Raw genomic sequence first — 19,071 nt, forward strand, 5'->3', positions numbered from 1 at the left:
GCCCATTGCAGGACATTGTGAGTGTGCCAAATGTCACCTAAGCGTACACTTCAAAATGGTTCGTGGTTAGATTTTTTTTTTTAAGGATTTTATTTATTTATTCGACAGAGATAGAGATGGCCATCGAGAGAGGGAACACAAGCAGGGGGAGTGGGAGAAGAAGAAGCAGGCTTATAGCGGAGGAGCCTGATGTGGGGCTCGATCCCATAACGCCGGGATCACGCCCTGAGCTGAAGGCAGATGCTTAACCGCTGTGCCACTGAGGCACCCCTAGATTTTTTTTATTGTTGTAAAAGATACACAATGTTCATCATGACATATATGTACATAAAATGATATAAATATATAGTTGATAAATATAAATACAAATTGATATAAAATATTTGAATACTATAGAAATCAAATGGAATATTTATCCCTTTAACAATTTCAGTGGCATTAAATCCACTCACAATGCTGTGTACCCATTGCTACTATACCCAAAACTGTTCATCTTCCCCAAAAGAAACTCTGTCCCCATGAAACACTGACTCCCCACCCCCGCCTCCAGCCCCTGGCTCCCACCATCTACTTTCTGTCCCTGTGAATTTGCCCACACCAGGGACCTCATACAAGTGGAATCCTACAATAACTGTCCTCTGTGTCTGGCTTATTTCACTGACCATAATGTTTTCAAGGTTCGTTCTGCTGTAGCATAAATCAAAATTTCTTTTCTGTTTCTGGCTGAATAATATTCCATTTTATGTATATAATGCATTTTGTTATCAGTTAATGGTTCACTTTATGTTATACGAATTTTACCTCAATAAACGAGAATTCAGGGGTACAGTTAGCTTCAGGTACAGCTTAATCTCTATCAGAAGGGGGTGTGGCTTACTGAGAGGGAGGTGGTGCCTTCTTTCCCCGCTTCTGTGCCAGTCTCAAGCCAGACTGCCCGGGGCTCCGCTTCTGCCCTGTCCTGTTATGTTTCCTCCACCCCCATTTCTGTCTCTCTTCACAGTTCCTGTGCCTTAAGAACATCCGTACCTTCTTGTCTACCTGCTGCGAGAAGTTTGGCCTCAAACGGAGTGAACTTTTTGAGGCCTTTGACCTCTTCGATGTGCAGGATTTTGGGAAGGTAAGCTGGTGCTGAACTACCCATGAGCTGGGCACATAGAGCTGGAAGACTGGATTGTAGTCCATTTCCGTGACATTTGCATCGGGAAAATTAAGTGCTCTTGGTGCGGTGGGTGGGTGGGGAGGAGGTCGGGTAAGTCAGACCGGGCAGTACACCAGGTGCAAAGAGCATGAGATATGTGCAGCTGGGTTCCAGTCCCTGTTTTGCTACTGCTGTGTGACCTCAGATTTGTGACCGCGCCTCTCTGAGCCCTAGGTCCCTCCTTTCTAACACAGGAATAATATCATCCTCTACTTTCTGTGTGGTTGTAAGGATTGCACAGAAGAAGGCAGTCATGTGGTGGGTGCTTAGTTAAGGGAACCCTGATCAACTCACAGAGAGGAGTGGGAAGGTGGAGAGAATCCTGAATTAGGCTCCTAGGGGCATGGAATCTAACTATAATGTCTAGCCTCAGATGTTGGAGTCTGAGGCTGTGTTCTGGCATGTGGGTGGGGAAGGGGCTTGCTGAGCAACCCGTGACCCTTGTCACAGGTCATCTACACCCTGTCTGCTCTGTCCTGGACCCCGATTGCCCAGAATAAGGGGATCATGTGAGTAACCATTTGAGCTGCCGTCCTTGGGTTGATCTGGCCGCAATCCTCCCCCTCCTGGAAATTCCCCTCCCACCCTCCCACCGGGGCCCCAGGCTTCGGGCTCATACCATCATGGCTCCCCCAGGCCCTTCCCCACTGAGGAGGAGAGTGTGGGTGATGAAGACATCTACAGCGGCCTGTCTGACCAGATTGAGTGAGTGTCTGGGACCACCACGCTGCTCTGGGGATTTGAGGGGACATGGCCCTGCCCTAGGGGGCCTGAGGGGACATGGCCCTGCCCTAAGGGGTCTGAGGGGTCATGTTCCTGCCCTAGGAGGTTTGAGAGGGCATGGCCGTGCCCTGCGGTGGGAGGTTCTGAGAAGACATGACTCTGCCCTGTGGATCTGAGGGGACACGAGTTTGATTTGGGAGGGGCCTGAGGGGTCTCTGGCCTGGGGGATCCCGTGGCCCTGTCTGACTCCATACCCCACAGCGACACGGTGGAGGAGGATGAGGACCTGTACGACTGCGTGGAGAACGAGGAGGCGGAGGGTGACGAGATCTATGAAGACCTCATGCGCACGGAGCCCATGCCCATGCCGGTGCGTGGGGCGGAGCGCGGAGTCGGGGCGGGTGCGTGGGCGGTGGGTCAGCCCCGGGCCCCCTAACACCCACCTATCCTCCCCATTCTCAGCCCAAGATGACAGAGTATGACAAGCGGTGCTGCTGCTTGCGGGAGATCCAGCAGACGGAGGAGAAGTACACGGACACGCTAGGCTCCATCCAACAGGTGCGGCTGCCAGGCTCCGACCCAGCCCCTGGCAGGCAAATGCGCGGGAGCTGGGCGGGCAGGTGCTCATCTACCGGTGCGGTGGCCTCTGGGCCATGCCTGAGAGGCCCCCGGTGTCCCAAGGCCTGGGGCTCTTCTCCGTCCCCATTGCTTTGTGTTTCTTCATCTCTCTTCCTCTCTGCTTTTCTTTTTCACCCTGTCCCCTCTGTCGATCTGTCTCTCTTTCCCTCCGGGTCTCTCCTTACTTCTTCCGCTCTCTTTCTTTCCCTATGTGTGTCCCTTTATCCCTGTCTATATCTGTTCCTGTATCCTCGTCCTGTCTGCCTGTCTCGATTACGTCTCTCTGACCTTCTATTCCCTTCATTTTGGTCACTGCTTTTTCAACAGCTTTATTGAGATATACCATACAGTTCACCCATTTAATGGATACAATTCAGTGGCTTTTGGTTTATTCACAAGGTTGTGCAACGTTGCCACGGTTAATTTTAGGACATTTTCATCATCCCCCTCAAAGAAAACCCATACCCTTTAGCCATCGCCCTAAGCCCCCATCCTTCCCCGGCCCCTGGCAACTGTTAACCTGGGGACGTGCCTGTTTTGGACGTGTCACACACCGTGTGGCCTTCTGAGTATGGTTCCCTCCCTGAGCATCATGAGCTCAGGGTCTGTCCCCAGGGCAGCAAGTGTTGGCGCCTCGCTCCTGTTCAGGGCTGATATCCCCGTGTGTGAGTGGACCACATCTTGTTATCCGCTCATCCATTGATGGACATTTGGGGTGTTCCCACTTCCTGACTGTTAAGAATACTGCTGTGAACAGCCATGTACAGGTGTTTGTGTGGACATTCTCCATCTCTCTTTCTCTCCCAGTCTCTCTCTCTCTCTTTGTCTCTTTCTGACTCTGCCTCCTTGTCCCTGTCTCTCTGGGACTGGGCTGCAGGGAGAGATCTCGCCCTCCCTCACCTTTCTCTCCCCTCCCACAGCACTTCATGAAGCCCCTGCAGCGGTTCCTCAAACCTCAAGACATTGAGATCATCTTCATCAACATCGAGGTGAGCTGGCCAGTCCCCAGTCCTCCTGGCCTCTGTCCGGTGGGGATAACCTACCAGCCCCACCTGTCTCTGGAGTGTGGGGGTTGGGAGTTGGGCAACACAGGGCGGGAGGGTGACCCATCTCCTGCTTGGCCTCCTGAGCCCTGGCCCTCACCCCTTCCTCCGAGTAGGACCTGCTTCGCGTACACACTCACTTCCTAAAGGAGATGAAAGAAGCCCTGGCCGCCCCAGGCGCACCCACTCTCTACCAGGTCTTCATCAAATACAAGGAGAGGTGAGGCCCGGCTGGCCAGCCCAGACCCCTGGAAGTCACCCTGTCCTGCTCAGGCAGGGCATTTGGGACAAATTACCCTCAGAGACTACTGGACAGGCAGGGCTTTTCCTTCTTTGCTCATGGGTAAGGGACTGCCCATCTCTGGTTCAATTCCCAGCTCTGCCTTTTTTGGGCTGTGTTGTATTCGGAAATCACTTAAACCTCTCTGTGCTTCTGCTGCCACGTCTATTAAAATCAGTGTGGCACAGGAACGTACCTCCTAGGGTATGGTGAGGATTAAATAAATGGACGCCTAACGCACTTAGCATAGGGCCTGGCACGCAGTAGGTGCTCTGTAAGCGTTGGTTAAATGAATGAACGTTGAAGAGACAATAAACCAAGTGCTAAGAGCTTCTCGTACATTATCTCATTCAGTGCTGCAATAGCTCCATGTGGGAGGTGCCACTGTGATGCCCATTTTACAGATGGGGAGACCGAGGCTCAGCATCACCCATCTGGGAAGAGGCGGGGCCTGGACTGACACCCAGATCTGCCTGACCGTGGTGCTGGCCACCATTACCCGGCCACCTGTCCTTCCCTCAGGTTCCTCCTCTATGGCCGCTACTGCAGCCAGGTGGAGTCGGCCAGCAAGCACCTGGACCGTGTGGCTGCAGCCCGGGAGGATGTGCAGATGAAGCTGGAGGTGGGGGCCTGGACCACGTCTGGGGGACTCTCTTACTCCTTCCCGGGTTCCAGGGGCAGCGGGGAGGAGACTGAGTTGATGGTGCCACTTTCTGTGGCAGCCCAGCCAGGGACCTCTCCACCAAGGGTTTGGGAAGGGAGGCACTGGCCCGCTGAGTGGGAGAAATGGAGCAGGAGGAGGTGGGCGGGAGCACTGAGCCCTGACCCCAGCTGAAGCCCAACTCTGGACTCAACCCTGACACCAAGCTGAGGTCCTGACCCTGAACTAAACTCTGACTCCAAACTGATCCCCCACCCAGTGTGGGCTGAGCCCCAAGTCCGGGCTGAGCCCCAAGTCCAGGCTGAGCTTCCACTTTACACCGAACCCCCATCCCGGGCTGAGCCCCACCCTGGCCCAGTGTGTCTAGTGGAAGCACAGACGGGGCAGAGATGAGGAGGAGCCACCTGCGTGTGCTCTATATCCGGCCTCATTGGTATCCACTGTGGAGACCCCGCAGACCTGTCCTCTCCCTCGCCAGCCCAGCTCAGCGGGTGCAGTCCTGGGCTTCTGCCCCAGGCAGTACTTGCCAGCCTTCCAGGAAATGCTTCCTTCATTATCTCCTTGGGGGAGAGATGATGCTTCATGTTCTAGAAAAAGCCACCTGTCTCCACCTCATCTTGCTCATCTCTTTCTCTGACCCCCCAGGAATGTTCTCAGCGAGCGAACAATGGGAGGTTCACCCTGCGGGACCTGCTGATGGTGCCCATGCAGCGGGTGCTCAAATACCACCTCCTTCTGCAGGTGCGCGAGCCCTTCTGCAGGGCTTGGCCTCTGTACCTCCCTGTCTCCTAGGAGTGGGGCGGAGCTGCTTCCAGAGGCTGGGCTCTAGGACCCTCTGGGAGGAAGGAGGAAGCTGGCGGGCCAGGCTTGTCTGGAGGGCCCCCAAGAGGAGAAGGCAGGCCAGGTGATGTGTGTCTCTGTGCGACATGCAGGAGCTGGTCAAACACACGCAGGATGCAGCGGAGAAGGAGAGCCTGCGGCTGGCCTTGGATGCCATGAGGGTGAGTGGTCACACGGAGGTACATATGCATTCAAGGTAGTGCAGCCCAGGCACACGGTCACACCCATGGCAACCCCTCCTCTCACCAAGAGTGACATACTTATGTGACCAGTGAGTGATTCCCATCATCCCCCTTGGGGACAGGACATGGTGAGGACACCCTCTCTACCCCTCCTGCCAGCCCCTGGTGGAGGCTGATCCCCTGTCCTCAGGCAGGTAGGGGATTGGGTGGGGTGGGGGGGTCCAGGCTCACCTCCTGTCCCACCCCCAGGACCTGGCACAGTGTGTGAACGAGGTCAAACGGGACAATGAAACGCTGCGGCAGATCACCAACTTCCAGTTGTCCATCGAGAACCTGGTGAGGGGGTGGGGCAGGGAGAGCCAGGGGTGTGGCCACGTGGGGGAGGGTGTTTGGTGTCCTCTTTGGTGGCCCCTTGCCAGACCCCTTCCTGCTGCATAGGACCAGTCTCTGGCCCACTATGGCCGGCCCAAGATCGATGGGGAGCTCAAGATCACCTCAGTGGAGCGGCGCTCCAAGATGGACAGGTGGGCAGAGCCAATAGGTAGAGGGCAGAGCCTGGGCAGGGGTGGGGCCAGATTGCTAGTTACACCAGGGGGTGGAGCCTAGGTGCACAGGCCCTGCGGGACCAGCGGGAATGTATGGGTGGAGCCAGGACCAACAGGTGCTGGGACCAGTACGGATCTTATTGGGTGAGGTCCGGATGGACAGACAGGCTGGCACTGCCAAGCTGGCCACAGAGGAGCAGAAGGGCAGGAATCCTAGATGGACAGCAGGGTGGGGCCAGGAAGGTGGAGGAGATCAGACAGGGAGCTGGAGGGAGCCAGACCCAGGTACCTGACCCAGCTGCTCCCAGGTACGCCTTCCTGCTCGACAAAGCTCTGCTCATCTGTAAGCGGCGAGGGGACTCCTACGACCTCAAGGACTTCGTGAACCTGCACAGCTTCCAGGTTCGAGATGACTCCTCTGGAGATCGAGAAAACAAGAAGGTGGGCTCTGAGGCTAGAACTGGGGTCCCCAGTGCTGGGAAGTCCCAGGGCAGCTTAAGGCTCTCCCCTTGACCTTTAGAATGCCCGTGTGTGTGCGTGTGCATGTGTGTGTGTGTGACCTGAGTGTATATATGTGTGTGCACGCGTGTGTGACCTGAGTGTGTATATGCGTGTGCTTGTGTGTGACCCGAGTGTGTATATGTGCGTGTGTGACCCGAGTGTGTATATGCGTGTGCTTGTGTGTGACCCGAGTGTGTATATGCGTGTGCTTGTGTGTGACTTTAGATTTATGGATGTGTGTTTGGTTCTCCTGGGTAGACCCTTACAAGGGTACCCATGCCTGGTTCTCCTGGGGGCAGAGAGGCTGTTTTGGCCTGACCCCGTTCTCCCCACAGGGTAGGGGTGAAGAGGGTGTGTGGTCCCACCCTCTGCAGAGGGAGCGCCTTCATTCTGAACCCTGCTTCCCTGCAGTGGACTCACATGTTTCTCCTGATCGAGGACCAAGGTGCCCAGGGCTATGAGCTGTTCTTCAAGACGCGAGAACTGAAGAAGAAGTGGATGGAGCAGTTCGAGATGGCCATGTGAGACCCCCTCCTCCTCCATCCTGTCCTCAGAGGACTCTGTATATGGGCTGGGGCTGAGAGGCAATTCTGTGCTCCGTTCTGGAGGGCTACTCTGAACCTCAGTTTCCTCATCTGGGAAGTGGGAGGGATAGGCTTTTGATGTTGTCTGCATCCTCAGAATGCCAAGGATCCGTGTGAGCTTCAGCCACCAGCCTGGACCCCTCTTCTTCCTTCTCCTCCTTTTTCTTTTTCTTCTTGAGGTGAAATTCATGTAACAAAAATTTAGCTATTTTAAAGTGCATGATTCGGTGGCATTTAGTACATCTCAGTGTTGTGCAGACATCACCTCTGTCTAGTTCCAGAGCATTTTCATCTTTTCAAAGGAAACCCTCAGCCATGAAGCAGTCGCTCCCCTTTCCCCTGCTCCCAGCCCCTGGCAGCCGCCAGTTTGCTTCTGTTTCCACCCGTGTTCATAGCAACACTATTCACAATAGCCAAAAGGTGGCAACAACCCAAATGCCCATCGGTGGACGGAAGGAGAGGCGCAATATGGTTTATGCAGTCTATCCAATATGGCTGCTCTGAGGCATCCATGTGGCAGCGTGTATCCGTACTTCGTTCTCTTGTGTGGCTGAATACTAATCCATTGCATGGGATTCTCTCCCCTCTCCAGCTCCAACATCTACCCTGAAAACGCTACTGCCAACGGGCATGACTTCCAGATGTTCTCCTTTGAGGAGACCACGTCGTGCAAGGCTTGCCAGATGCTGCTTAGGTGGGCGTCTGTGAGGACGGGCCTGGCCTGGGCTTGGGCAGCTCTTCCTCCTTAGAGGGGCTCCTCCAGCCATCTCTCCCCTGAGTTGGGAGGTGGGAGGCTCTCCTCTGAACTTCAGCTCCCCCATCTCTCTCCTGCCCTAAAGAGAACCCAAGGGGACCCTTGGCAACATGATCAGCTGTGTCTGTTCAACATCACTGACTTTCCTTTATCTTGCCTTGATGTCCCAGAGGCACCTTCTATCAGGGGTACCGTTGTCATCGGTGCCGGGCACCTGCACACAAGGAGTGTCTGGGAAGGGTCCCTCCGTGTGGCCGATATGGGCAAGGTACCAGTGGGACAGAGGGTGGGAGGTGGGCTTGGTTCTGCATGGGGGAGTTCCCATCCTCACTATTTACTTTTCCATCCCATAGATCTTTCAGGAACTATGAAGAAGGTAAGACCCCCATGCTCCTTTCTCTGTATGGAAAGTCACGGGGGATAAGGAGGCGTGGGCATGGCCCTTTGCTGGGTGCTCACATGGGGGCTGAGGAGGCCCTGGGCTGGGCCTAGGTAGCCACGCCTGCTTTCTTGGTGTCTCCCTCCAGGATAAGCCACATCGCCGGGTTCAGGACAAAAAGAGGAATGAGCTAGGTGAGTCTGAGAGGGGGCACAGTGTGGGGCAGGAGGAGATCCGGTCCTTGCCTCGGATCTCAACGATTATATTATTGACAACATAAGGTCCTGCTGATAAAGCTGTGATCCATTTTTCTCACTCCTGAAAACCTGAAAGGAATTTAAAAATAACTAACTCAAATTCTTCACTTGGCTTGCTCGAACACTAGGAAGAGAATGCGTGGGATAGTAGCAGTCCTTGCTAGGATGCTCTCTCTTACCATCCACTCTTCTTATCCACTGCCTCTTTTTCCTTGCTTTCTCATAGGCTCCTCTGGCTGTAGTTTCAGCAAAATGCCCTCCACCTGGAGGATAGGGAAGTGGAGGACATGGATTCTTTTTAGCCCAGTGGCAGGCGGGGAGAGGCTGGACTCATTCCTATGTTGGTGAATTTTGTAGAATCACAGCAGGGATGGGATTTCTGTTTAGCATGTACTGCATATGTCGTCCAGGGCAAAGGATGACTAAAACACCTGTGCTTCCTGTCCCCCACACACCGGAAGCTCTCAGACCGGTGGCGGGGGACAGACTTCCGTGAAGACATTACATCATGGTGGGAGAAATAGAGGGTTTTCTGGAGCATAGAACTGAGGGACCTGACAAATCTGAGCCTTCAGGGAAGGCTTCTTAGAGGAGAAGGCATTTAGGTGGACATTCGATGGATGAGGAGGAGTTAGGCAAGAAAGGAAGAGGACGGGGTGTTCCAGGCAGGGGGAACAGCACGTGCAAAGGCTAGGAGGCGGGAGGGGGGATCCAGACTTCATTAAACATATGAGAACAGTTTGGTGTGGCTGCTGGAAGTAAACCCTTTGCTCACAGTCATACAGAATCAGTGTAAAGACCCAGATTTCACATCTACGTATCCCTATCTATCTATAGTCACATGTAGATGTCACCATAGAAAGATCTAAGGATATTTATAATCTAGATCGATAGGTAAATAGGTATAGATATAGCAGGTTTATTTGAAATAGTAAAACATTAGAAACAACTTGATGGATAAGAGGATGAATAAGAGGAATGTATATATCATTATATGTATATGTATCATATAATCAGTTCTATACAAAAAATATATATCAGCTTTGGTTTTGGGGTTTTTTTTTGAGATTTTATTAATTAATTAATTTATTTATTTGAGAGAGAGAGACACACAGAGCACAAGCAGGGGGAGGGCCAGAGGGAGAAGCAGACTCACGCTGAGTAGGGAGTTCAACGTGGGGCTTGATCGCAGGACCCTGGGATCATGACCTGAGCCGAAGGCAGACACTTAACCGACTGAGCCACCCAGGCGTTAAAAACTAGAAGTGACCCAAATGTCCTCAGTAGGGGGAAATACATATGTGTGCGTGTATCTTTTACATATATCTTTGTATTTATGCATATCATACATGTGTCAATATGTCGTTTTAGACATACCCATTATGGATACACTTTTTATTAAGATAGAAAACACGTACTGTAAGATGTGAAGTGAACACATCTTAACCACATGGTTCCATGAATTTCTACTCCAGTAACTGCCACACAGATCAAAGTATAGAACATTTCACTGAATTCTAGAACTACACTGTCCGATTCAAATTGATGCTCGTTTAAATAGCCTGAAACTCCTGTGCTCAGCCACGCTAGCCACAGAGCATGTGGTCAGTGGTCACCTCTGGCTAATGGCTGCCCTACAGGACAGCATGGACTATTGAACACCACACAGAAGGTTTTCCTGGAGTGCTGCTGGTCAGTACCCACCTGGCTCTCAGAGGGGACCCCTCTTAGTCACCGCAGATGAGTTTTGCTTTCCGTTGCACTCCACAACAATGAAATCATGGGGTGTGTCCTCTTCCTGCGTCTGGCTTCTTGAGTCAGCATCATGTTGGCGAGACTCACAGTTTGTTCGTTGCTGCGTAGTATTCCATTGTATGATTCTATCACGCCTGGCATGTCCATTTTATTGAGGACATTGGGTTGTTGCCAGTTTTTGGTTTGGCGAAGAAGCTTCTCTAGGGCTTTTGGTGGACACGAGCATTCACTTCTCCTGGACTCATACACCCGAGTGGAATTGTCAGGTGACAAGGGAGATACCAGTTTAGCTTGGGGTGATACTGCCAGTTTTCCCACTGCGATCCTACATCCCACCAGCGATGTAGGAGGGTTCCAGGTGCTGCATAGCCTCACCACCGCGTGGTGCTGTCAGGCCCTACTTTTCGCCACCCCAGTGGGCAGTGAGACTCAGGTTTGAACATCTCTGACCACCAATCACACCGAGCCACCACCTTCCCTCTCCTCCAGGCCTGCCCAAGATGGAGGTGTGTCAGGAGTACTATGGGCTTCCTCCACCCCCTGGAGCCTTTGGACCTTTTCTACGGCTCAACCCTGGAGACATCGTGGAGCTCACCAAGGCTGAGGCCGAACAGAACTGGTGGGAGGTACAGGCTGGGCCATGGGAGTGATGGAGGAGGATCTGAGTGTGGGGTCATGGGCGTAGGCAGGCCTGGGAAGTGACTCTGGCAGGGGAGGCTGGTCTGGAGGAGGCATCTGGGGAGGGAGGTGTCCATGGGGATTTCTAGGGCTGGCCTGGCCCTTCCGAGCTGGCCATCTTCCCAGGAAGTTGGTTCTGGCTGGCACTCTGTGGGTCACACAGGCCACAGAGAGATAGATGGACAGACAGAGTAGCCGCTGGGTGGAAAGTTCAGCACACACACACACACACACACACACACACACACACACACACATACACACACGCACGCATGAGTGCTTTTAACCTCTTTGTCAATGTCTTTCCCTCCTGGCTTTTTAGGGCAGGAATACGGCTACCAATGAAGTTGGCTGGTTTCCCTGTAACAGAGTCAAGCCCTATGTGCATGTGAGTGCCTCCGTCTGGAGGTAGTGAGGGCAAGGGGGTCCAGAGAGGGTCCCTTGAGGGCGGGAAGACTTGGGGTTATACCCCTGAGATAGGGAGGGGCTGCCCATCACGGCAGGTCATTCCCGAAGTCCATGTTCTGCCTAACTTGCCTACTGAGCCCAGAGTGGGGGCCATACGGAGAATGATGACCAGTCCTTCCCCTCTTGATTTTTCTTGTATGAAGGTCCTCTCCCTCATAAAGGAGAAGGAGCAGGGACCCAGGAGGCTGGCCAGTCCCTGCTTTCTTCAGAGGCAGTGAATGTTGTCCCATCAGGTGCGGTGGTCACCCACGCCTCCTGGCCCAGCTCCTGTGGACAAACCTGCCCGCACTTTGCCCCGCCTCTGTTCTTCAGCTGGCCTCTGCGCACCTGACCACCTCGTTCTCTGATGACCTTGGATCTTTCCCATTCCCCCCAGACCTCCCTCCCTCACTGTAGATGCCCCTCTCTGCCTGCTTCACAGACCAGTTAGGAACCTGCAGAGGGAAACTCTCCCCTATTTTGTTGCTTTAATTTTGTATCATTTCAGGCTTCCAGAAACGTTGCTAGAATAATGCAGAGAACTCCAAATAGCCTTTCCCCAGATCCACCAGCTGTCAACCTTTTGTCCCATTTGCTCTCTCATTTGCTCCTTCTCTGCACATTTTATTTTATTTAAAAAATTCATATTATTTTTTTTCTTGAGACGTTTAAAAATAAGTTTACAGACGTATTTTCCCTTTACCCCTAAATACATCCTAAGAATAAGAACCTTTTCTTCAATAACCATAGCATGATCTTAACAACCGTGAATTTGACACTTGACATTGACATTATACTGTGATTTCATCCATAGTCCCTATTTAAATTTTGACAATTTCCCCCAAATATTCTTTTAGAGATTTTTTTTTTTTTCTGTTTTGGCCTGGAGTCTTCCAGGTTTCTCTGCTGTGGAGTTACATTATGCATTTCCAGCTTCATGGTTCTGTTTAAGTTTATTCACAGGTGTTCTACTGTAAGGACCAGCTGTCTCCTAATCGATCCATCAACCTACCTATCAATTAGTCATCTATGTATCTAATGATCATCTGTGTATCTATCTGTGTCTCTGCGTATCCATTAATCATTCATGTATCGATCTCTGTATCAAGGATCTACGTATCTGTGTAGCTAGGTCTCTGTCTGTCTGCCAGTCGGTCAGGTATGTTTGCGTGTATCTATCCCAGGAATTGCCCGTGGATTCTTACTTTAAAATCGTCCAAGCTTTGGCCAGCAGGAGCCCCGTCAGGCAGGCTCATCTGTTCTTTTGCTATGTCCCCATTATTCTCTGAGCTCTTCCTTATTTTCTGGCATAATACCAGACTTACCTTGTACTTTCCATGCCCCGTTCTTGGAACCAACCATTTTCCCAAGAAGCCCTGGTCCTTTCAGTGGGACACGGCATTCAGAAGCCAAGATCTGGGCATGTCTCCAGTTTCTGCCTCCAAATGTACTGCTTAAAGCTACACCCATCCTAGCCTCCTCCTCTCCCATTACAATGAAGGCTCTGAGAAAAAATAGAAAAAAATGACAATTCTCCTTTCTACTCAAGGATTCCATCCTCCTGGCACCACCTACCTTACAAGATATCTACTGTTATTTGTTTTCTGTGTGTCTCTCTGGAGTTTCCTGATGCACATACAAGTAGATACAAATACTGATTCTTACTTCCCCCATGATTTATTCAAAAGATTTGATACTCGCTCTTTTGCAGCCCCCGTGCCCCCTAATATATCTTGGGATATTTCCATATCACTGTACGTAGAACATTTCATTCTTTTTTCCCTTTAAACAAATCGAAGTGAAATTTGAAAAAAAAAATCATGAAATTCACCATTTTCAAGTGCACGTTTCAGTGGTACTTAGTACATTTTGCAATCATTTCATTTACGTGAGATATCTAAAATAGGTAAATCTGTAGGGGTAGAAAGCAAATTGGTGGTTCCCAGATATTGGACGTGGGGGGGGGGGAATAGGGACTGACTGTTTAATGGGTGATGCGCATGGGTTTTCTTTTGGGGTGATGTTTTGGAACTAGATAGATTGTTCCTCATTCTTTTTATTGTTACTGTTTTTTAATTATGGTAAAACACACATAACATAAAATTTACCGTTTTAACCATTTTTGAGTGTATAGCACTGTGGCACTAGATACATTCCCACTGTTGTACGACCGTCCCCACCATCCATCTCCAGAACTCTTTTCATCTTGCAAAGCTGAGACTCTGTCCCACGAAGCACTAACGCCCCACCCCTCCCCTCAGCCCCTGGCTCCCACCATCTACTTTCTGTGTCTATGACTTTGACTCCTCTAGGGACCTCAGATAAGTGATATTGGTCCTTTTGAGAATGGCTTTTGCACTGAGCATAATGTTTTCAAGGTTCATCCATGTAGTGGCAGGTGCCAGAATGTCCTTCTTCTTTAAGGCTGAATCATATAGTCCATTACCCGTTCATCTCTGGATCGGCACGTACCTTTTGGCTATCATGGATAATGTTACTATGAACATGGATGTGTAAATATCTCTTTGAATCCCTGTTTTTAATTCCCTTGGGCAGACACCCAGACGAGGAATCTCTGGGTCATATGGTAATTCTGTTTCTGGTTGTTGGGGAACTGCCGTCTGTTTTCTTCAGCACCTGTATCGTTTTACGTTTCTGCCAGTAATGCCGTAAGATTTCCAATTTCCCTATAACCTTGCCAACACTTGCTATCTTCTGCTCTTGTTTTGTTTGTTGTTTGGTTTTGTTTTGGTTTTACAGTAACCATTGTACTGTGGTGGAAGCGAGCACCTTTGCATTTATTCACGCCAGGGGCTGGGCTTTTTGTAAATAGACCGATAATACAGGTTTTCATCTTTGCAGGTCAGAGGCTGTCTTTGTGACCTCTCACCTCTGCCAGAGAATTGCAAAAGCAGCCACAGTGTGTAAACGAGAGGGCATGACCATGTTCCAATAAAAACTTGCACTGATGGACCTTGGCATGTGAATTTCATCCCATCTTCACGTGCCAGGCAATATTATTCTTCCTTTTATTTTTGTGAACCATTTAAAAACATAAAATCCATTCTTGGCTCGAGGGTCGTGCTAACACAGATGGCTGGACAGTCTCTCAGTGAACATCACAGTGCCTGGCACTCAGTAAATGACGGTGGAATGAATGATAGTAGATGACAGTGAATAGATGGAGTGCCCTGCAGTCTATTGCTGACCTGGGCTCTTGATCCTAAGTCCCCGTCTCTGTCTGTGTCCCCAGGGTCCCCCTCAGGACCTGTCCGTTCATCTCTGGTGAGTAGAACTACCTTTCTTATTTTCAGCTTGTGGCCCACTGGGGTGGGTTCCCAGGTTGGGCATGGAGGGACCTCCAAACCAATCGGTTATTCATTTTTTGAACTCTGGGTATTGACTGCTGGATTGAGCCTTGTGCCCGGGGCTGCTGAAGAGCGAGCAAGCGAAAGAGGGTCCCTGACTCTGGGAGATTAGGGTCTCACTGGAAGGAAAATGATGGTGGGGATGGTAACAGTAGCCCCAGCAGCCCCTCCCTCCTGCCTTTGAACACCTATCGCGGGTAGAACAGTGAGGGGTAGAGGTTTACAGTGTTGTTTCTGGAGCCCACTGACCTGGGGTCAAATGCTGAGTCCCACACTTCCAGGCTGTGTGACCTTGGGCCAAGAACTCAACCTCTCTGGGCTTCAGCTCCCCTTTCTGGAAACTAGATTAATACCAACATGTACTTTATAGGGTTTTTATAAGGCTTTGCTGAGCTGTTACCTGTGAAGTTCTTAGTCCTGTGCCTGGCACACAGTAAGCCCTTTATTATCTGCGATTAGATTAGATCTGTTATTATAATAACTACATTTCATCAATTCTAAAATGCACATATTTTTTCATGTTTTAACATCTCTGACATTGGAATCGTTCTTACAATCAATGGAAGATCAGTCTTCTGCCTGATTTTATGAGCAGGAGTTTTTATTTCATAACGGCCCGTGAAGGAACAGTGTACTTTACAGTCGCGGGCAGCTTAGATGATGTCACATGGGATTGTTTTTATAGCTGTTGTGTCAGCACTTTAATGAGCTCTTTGAATTCTCATAATAACCCTTTGCTCTTCTTCCTCCCTTTTGGCAAAGAAGGAGGAAACCAAGCCTTAGAGAGGGGAAGTGATTTGTTCAGTGTCACACAGTGAGGAAGTGACGGAGACAGGATGGAACCCATATGCCCGGCTCCAGAGCCAGACCCCACTGCCCCTCGAGACTCATAGTAACACAAGGGGCGTAATGACGCTCACATTTCCCGAGCGCCAAGACCGAGTTCGAGGTGCATCAGACGCGTTACTGCCAATGGTCAGAAACGTCGCTGGGGGGGGGGGCGGTTTTAGCTTCCTCTTTTCAGAAGAGGAAATCGGGGCTCTGAGTGGCAAAATCAGTTCCTGAGGTCACAGAGCAACCAAGTGGCAGAGCCAGGTTTCAGACCCCATCTCTGGCCTCCCCTGCTGGGATGCGGTCATCACGCCTGGAACTGGGAGTCTCATTTCAGGAGCAGCATTTAAGGGGGCGCCAAAAACTCAGGGATCAAGATCCGTAATATTTCAAGGCAGACTTATACGCAAGTAATGAATCATGGAACTTTACATCAAAAACTTGGGATGTACTGTGTGGTGACTAACATAATATAATAAAAAATTATTATAAAAAAAACTTTAAAAAGAGGGGAAAAAAGCACTTAAAATAATCAAAAGCAAGGCAAACAAAGCCCATGATAAGCAAAACAACAAAATTGTAAATAAAGACAGGATCTGACAGGGCTGGGGTAGAAAGCGGTGACGCAGTGAACCCCCAAGGACGGAGTCAGGTCTCGTCTTTATTTAAAGCCTTGATATTTTGTTCACCATGGATTTTTTTGCATTAATTTTTAAAACTGAGTTGAAAGCCACATAACATACAATGAACCGTTTAAAGTGGCATTTATATGCGTATTTACATTTCTATTACATATTTACATGTATATAGCGTATATAGTTGTATTTTACCTCAAATTAATATATATTATTTATGTTATATGGTTACATTTGCAGCATAAATATATTCATGTTCACCTTTTATATCGTCTATAATTACATATGATCTATAATTAGTATATATATTATGTATACACATTTATAGCACAATACATTCATATTCATATTTATATCATCCGTAATTGTGTATTACCTATAATTAATATATATTATTTATGGTACATATTTATGCCTATGGCATAAATATGTTCACATCCAGTGGCATTTAGTACATTCGCAAGTTTGTTTTGGCCATCATCACTATAACTCCTGAACATTCCATCCCCCCAAAGGAAAGCCTGCCCCCCCCAACCCCCCCAGCCCCCGGCACCCACCTCTAACTCCTTCCCGTCCGTGGAGGAGCCTGTTCTGGGCGTGTCACACACGTGGACTCACACACCGTGGGGCCTTCTGTGTCTGGTTCCCTCCCTGAGCGTCGTGGGCTCGGGGTCCGTCCCCCGGGCAGTGTGGGTGGGCGCCTTGTTCCCTTTATGACTCTCTAGCAGTCGTTCTGATTTTTAAAAGTATTGCATTAAAATACTCCTTACTTTACTTGCTATCACTTATCTCGATGGTGGAGTGTTTGGGCTCCCTCTTCACAGTTTGTACCTGGGGCTAGTGTCTCACTGTCCTCCGCTAGTTTCTGTCCTGGTGGCCACAGAGACGGGCGAACGGTGGGGACTCAGTAAATGCCATTCCAAGCAACACCAAATTCTAAATTAAAGGAAAAAACCCCCCACTTTTCTATATTCACACTCTCAACCAAATGTGTGGGTTTTTGCCCACACCCAAACAATTTGGTGATTCTTCCCTCTCAGCTGGGTGTCCTACAAGTCAGCTCATTTCTGACGCTACCCACCTGGAGATGGCATCAGCCCCCACCAGACTGCCCTCGTGTCGGGGGCCAATCTCAAGTCCAGCCTTCCGGGGCTTCTCACCGACCCGCTGTAAATTATAGGCTCTCACAACCCCCTCCCGGGTCTGGATAAAACACTAGCACAAACTCCTAGAACTCGGGAAAACCATTTCCTTAGATTACCAGTTTATTATAAAAGGGCATGTCAGGGCGCAAGAATTCCTGTCCTCTTCCAGGTCCTTCTAGCAGGACTAAGAATCAAATTGACACGAGACAGATTAATAGGAGAAAAATCAAATTTAATTTTGTATGTACGGGGAATCCGCACAGACATGGAAATCCCAAGACAGTCAGGCAAAAGGAGGCATATATGTCATTCCGAACTAATGAGAAGGGGGCAAGGGTGTGGGATGTCAAGGGGAAGGAATGCCCTTCACAGGAAGATGAAGAAGAGGAAATGTCTGGCCCACAAATGTTTGCTGGGCCACCGGGAAACCGTGGGACACAGAGGATTTGATCAAACAGGCCTCGCTGTGTTCCTCCCTGTCCACCGCACCTCGTTCATAGCGTAACGTGGGTATCTAGGGCGACAGCTTCTCCCTTCTTGGAGCAGGTCCTCTGTCTGAATTCTTTTTAGGCATTTGTGGGGGAGGTAGAGTTTTTCCTGAATCTGCTGGATTTTGATTGCTTTTTTTTAAAAAAAGATTTTATTTATTTGTCAGAGATAGAGAGAGTGCAAACAGGGGGAGCTGCAGGCAGAGGGAGAAGCAGGCTCCCTGTTGAGCAAGGAGCTGGATGCGGGGCTCGATCCCAGGACCCTGAGATCGTGACCTGAGCTGAAGGCAGATGCTTCACCGACTGAGCCACCCAGGCGGCCTGGGTCTTGATTGCTTTTTAACTCAAATGGTCTTCCTGCCAAAGTGGCCCATCTTGGAGCAGCCTGCCCTGGGACTGTCACCAACTTAAACACCACGGGCATGGGGGCGGTGTGGACCTCTCTCCTTGGTGTGTCTTGGCAGGTACGCTGGCCCCATGGAGCGCGCGGGGGCGGAAAGTATCCTCACCAACCGCTCGGATGGGACGTTCTTGGTGCGGCAGAGGGTGAAGGACACCGCAGAATTTGCCATCAGCATCAAGTAAGTCCTCCCTCCCTGACCCCCTATGACCTGGGCGCCGCAGGAGCCTGGGAGGAAGGGAACGTACGGTCACGACAGCCATCTTTCACTGAGCCCTGCAATGTCCTGGGCATTTTTATCTGTCTTGTTCCTTTTACTTGACTGACAGCCCACAGGAAAGAGATATGCCCCCCAGGCAGGCTCCAGAAGGCAGTTAGCACATTCTAGCAAGAGGCAGAAATGCCACGGGGACCCCGTCGCTCAGGCCTGTCTGCTCTCTGCAGCTTCTCACCCACGGTGACTCGTTTCCTGGTCGGTTTTGTAATTTTGCCTTGCGATGTCCAGTGGGCGGGTCTCAGGGCTAGCCCTCCACCTCCGTGCACCCGGTAGCTCATCCCAAGTTCCTACGGGATCATCAAGGCGTAAGCGACTTGGTTAGCAAGATCAGCAAACCCCGTAGGGTAGCAGTTCATGCAGTGAGGTCCGTTTTTAGTTTCAAGCTCGTTTTTGGCCTCTGGGAATTTTCCTTTACTTTTTTGAGAGCTCAGCATTTTTTTCCCTCATCGTTTCTCGTTTTCAGTAGTCAGATTTTTTTTTCT

General features: G+C 50.3%; 1 protein-coding gene across 1 annotated transcript in view; it reads left to right on the plus strand.

The window, feature by feature from the left end:
• Positions 1-19,071, plus strand: part of VAV1 (vav guanine nucleotide exchange factor 1) — a 50,938-nt gene that overhangs the window by 24,311 nt on the left and 7,556 nt on the right. Inside the window, exons 2-23 of the mRNA XM_048227161.2 lie at positions 1,001-1,117; positions 1,649-1,707; positions 1,835-1,903; positions 2,183-2,291; positions 2,384-2,479; positions 3,460-3,528; positions 3,699-3,802; positions 4,385-4,484; positions 5,169-5,264; positions 5,456-5,524; positions 5,795-5,881; positions 5,984-6,069; positions 6,399-6,531; positions 7,003-7,112; positions 7,768-7,869; positions 8,100-8,197; positions 8,283-8,305; positions 8,457-8,502; positions 10,810-10,946; positions 11,321-11,386; positions 14,699-14,730; positions 18,377-18,493. Coding sequence (XP_048083118.1) covers positions 1,001-1,117; positions 1,649-1,707; positions 1,835-1,903; positions 2,183-2,291; positions 2,384-2,479; positions 3,460-3,528; positions 3,699-3,802; positions 4,385-4,484; positions 5,169-5,264; positions 5,456-5,524; positions 5,795-5,881; positions 5,984-6,069; positions 6,399-6,531; positions 7,003-7,112; positions 7,768-7,869; positions 8,100-8,197; positions 8,283-8,305; positions 8,457-8,502; positions 10,810-10,946; positions 11,321-11,386; positions 14,699-14,730; positions 18,377-18,493 — 1,925 coding nt within the window. The remainder of the gene's footprint in view (positions 1-1,000; positions 1,118-1,648; positions 1,708-1,834; positions 1,904-2,182; positions 2,292-2,383; positions 2,480-3,459; positions 3,529-3,698; positions 3,803-4,384; positions 4,485-5,168; positions 5,265-5,455; positions 5,525-5,794; positions 5,882-5,983; positions 6,070-6,398; positions 6,532-7,002; positions 7,113-7,767; positions 7,870-8,099; positions 8,198-8,282; positions 8,306-8,456; positions 8,503-10,809; positions 10,947-11,320; positions 11,387-14,698; positions 14,731-18,376; positions 18,494-19,071) is intronic.

The sequence above is a fragment of the Ursus arctos genome, unplaced genomic scaffold (genome assembly GCF_023065955.2).
Source record: "Ursus arctos isolate Adak ecotype North America unplaced genomic scaffold, UrsArc2.0 scaffold_14, whole genome shotgun sequence".
Lineage (NCBI taxonomy): Eukaryota > Metazoa > Chordata > Mammalia > Carnivora > Ursidae > Ursus > Ursus arctos.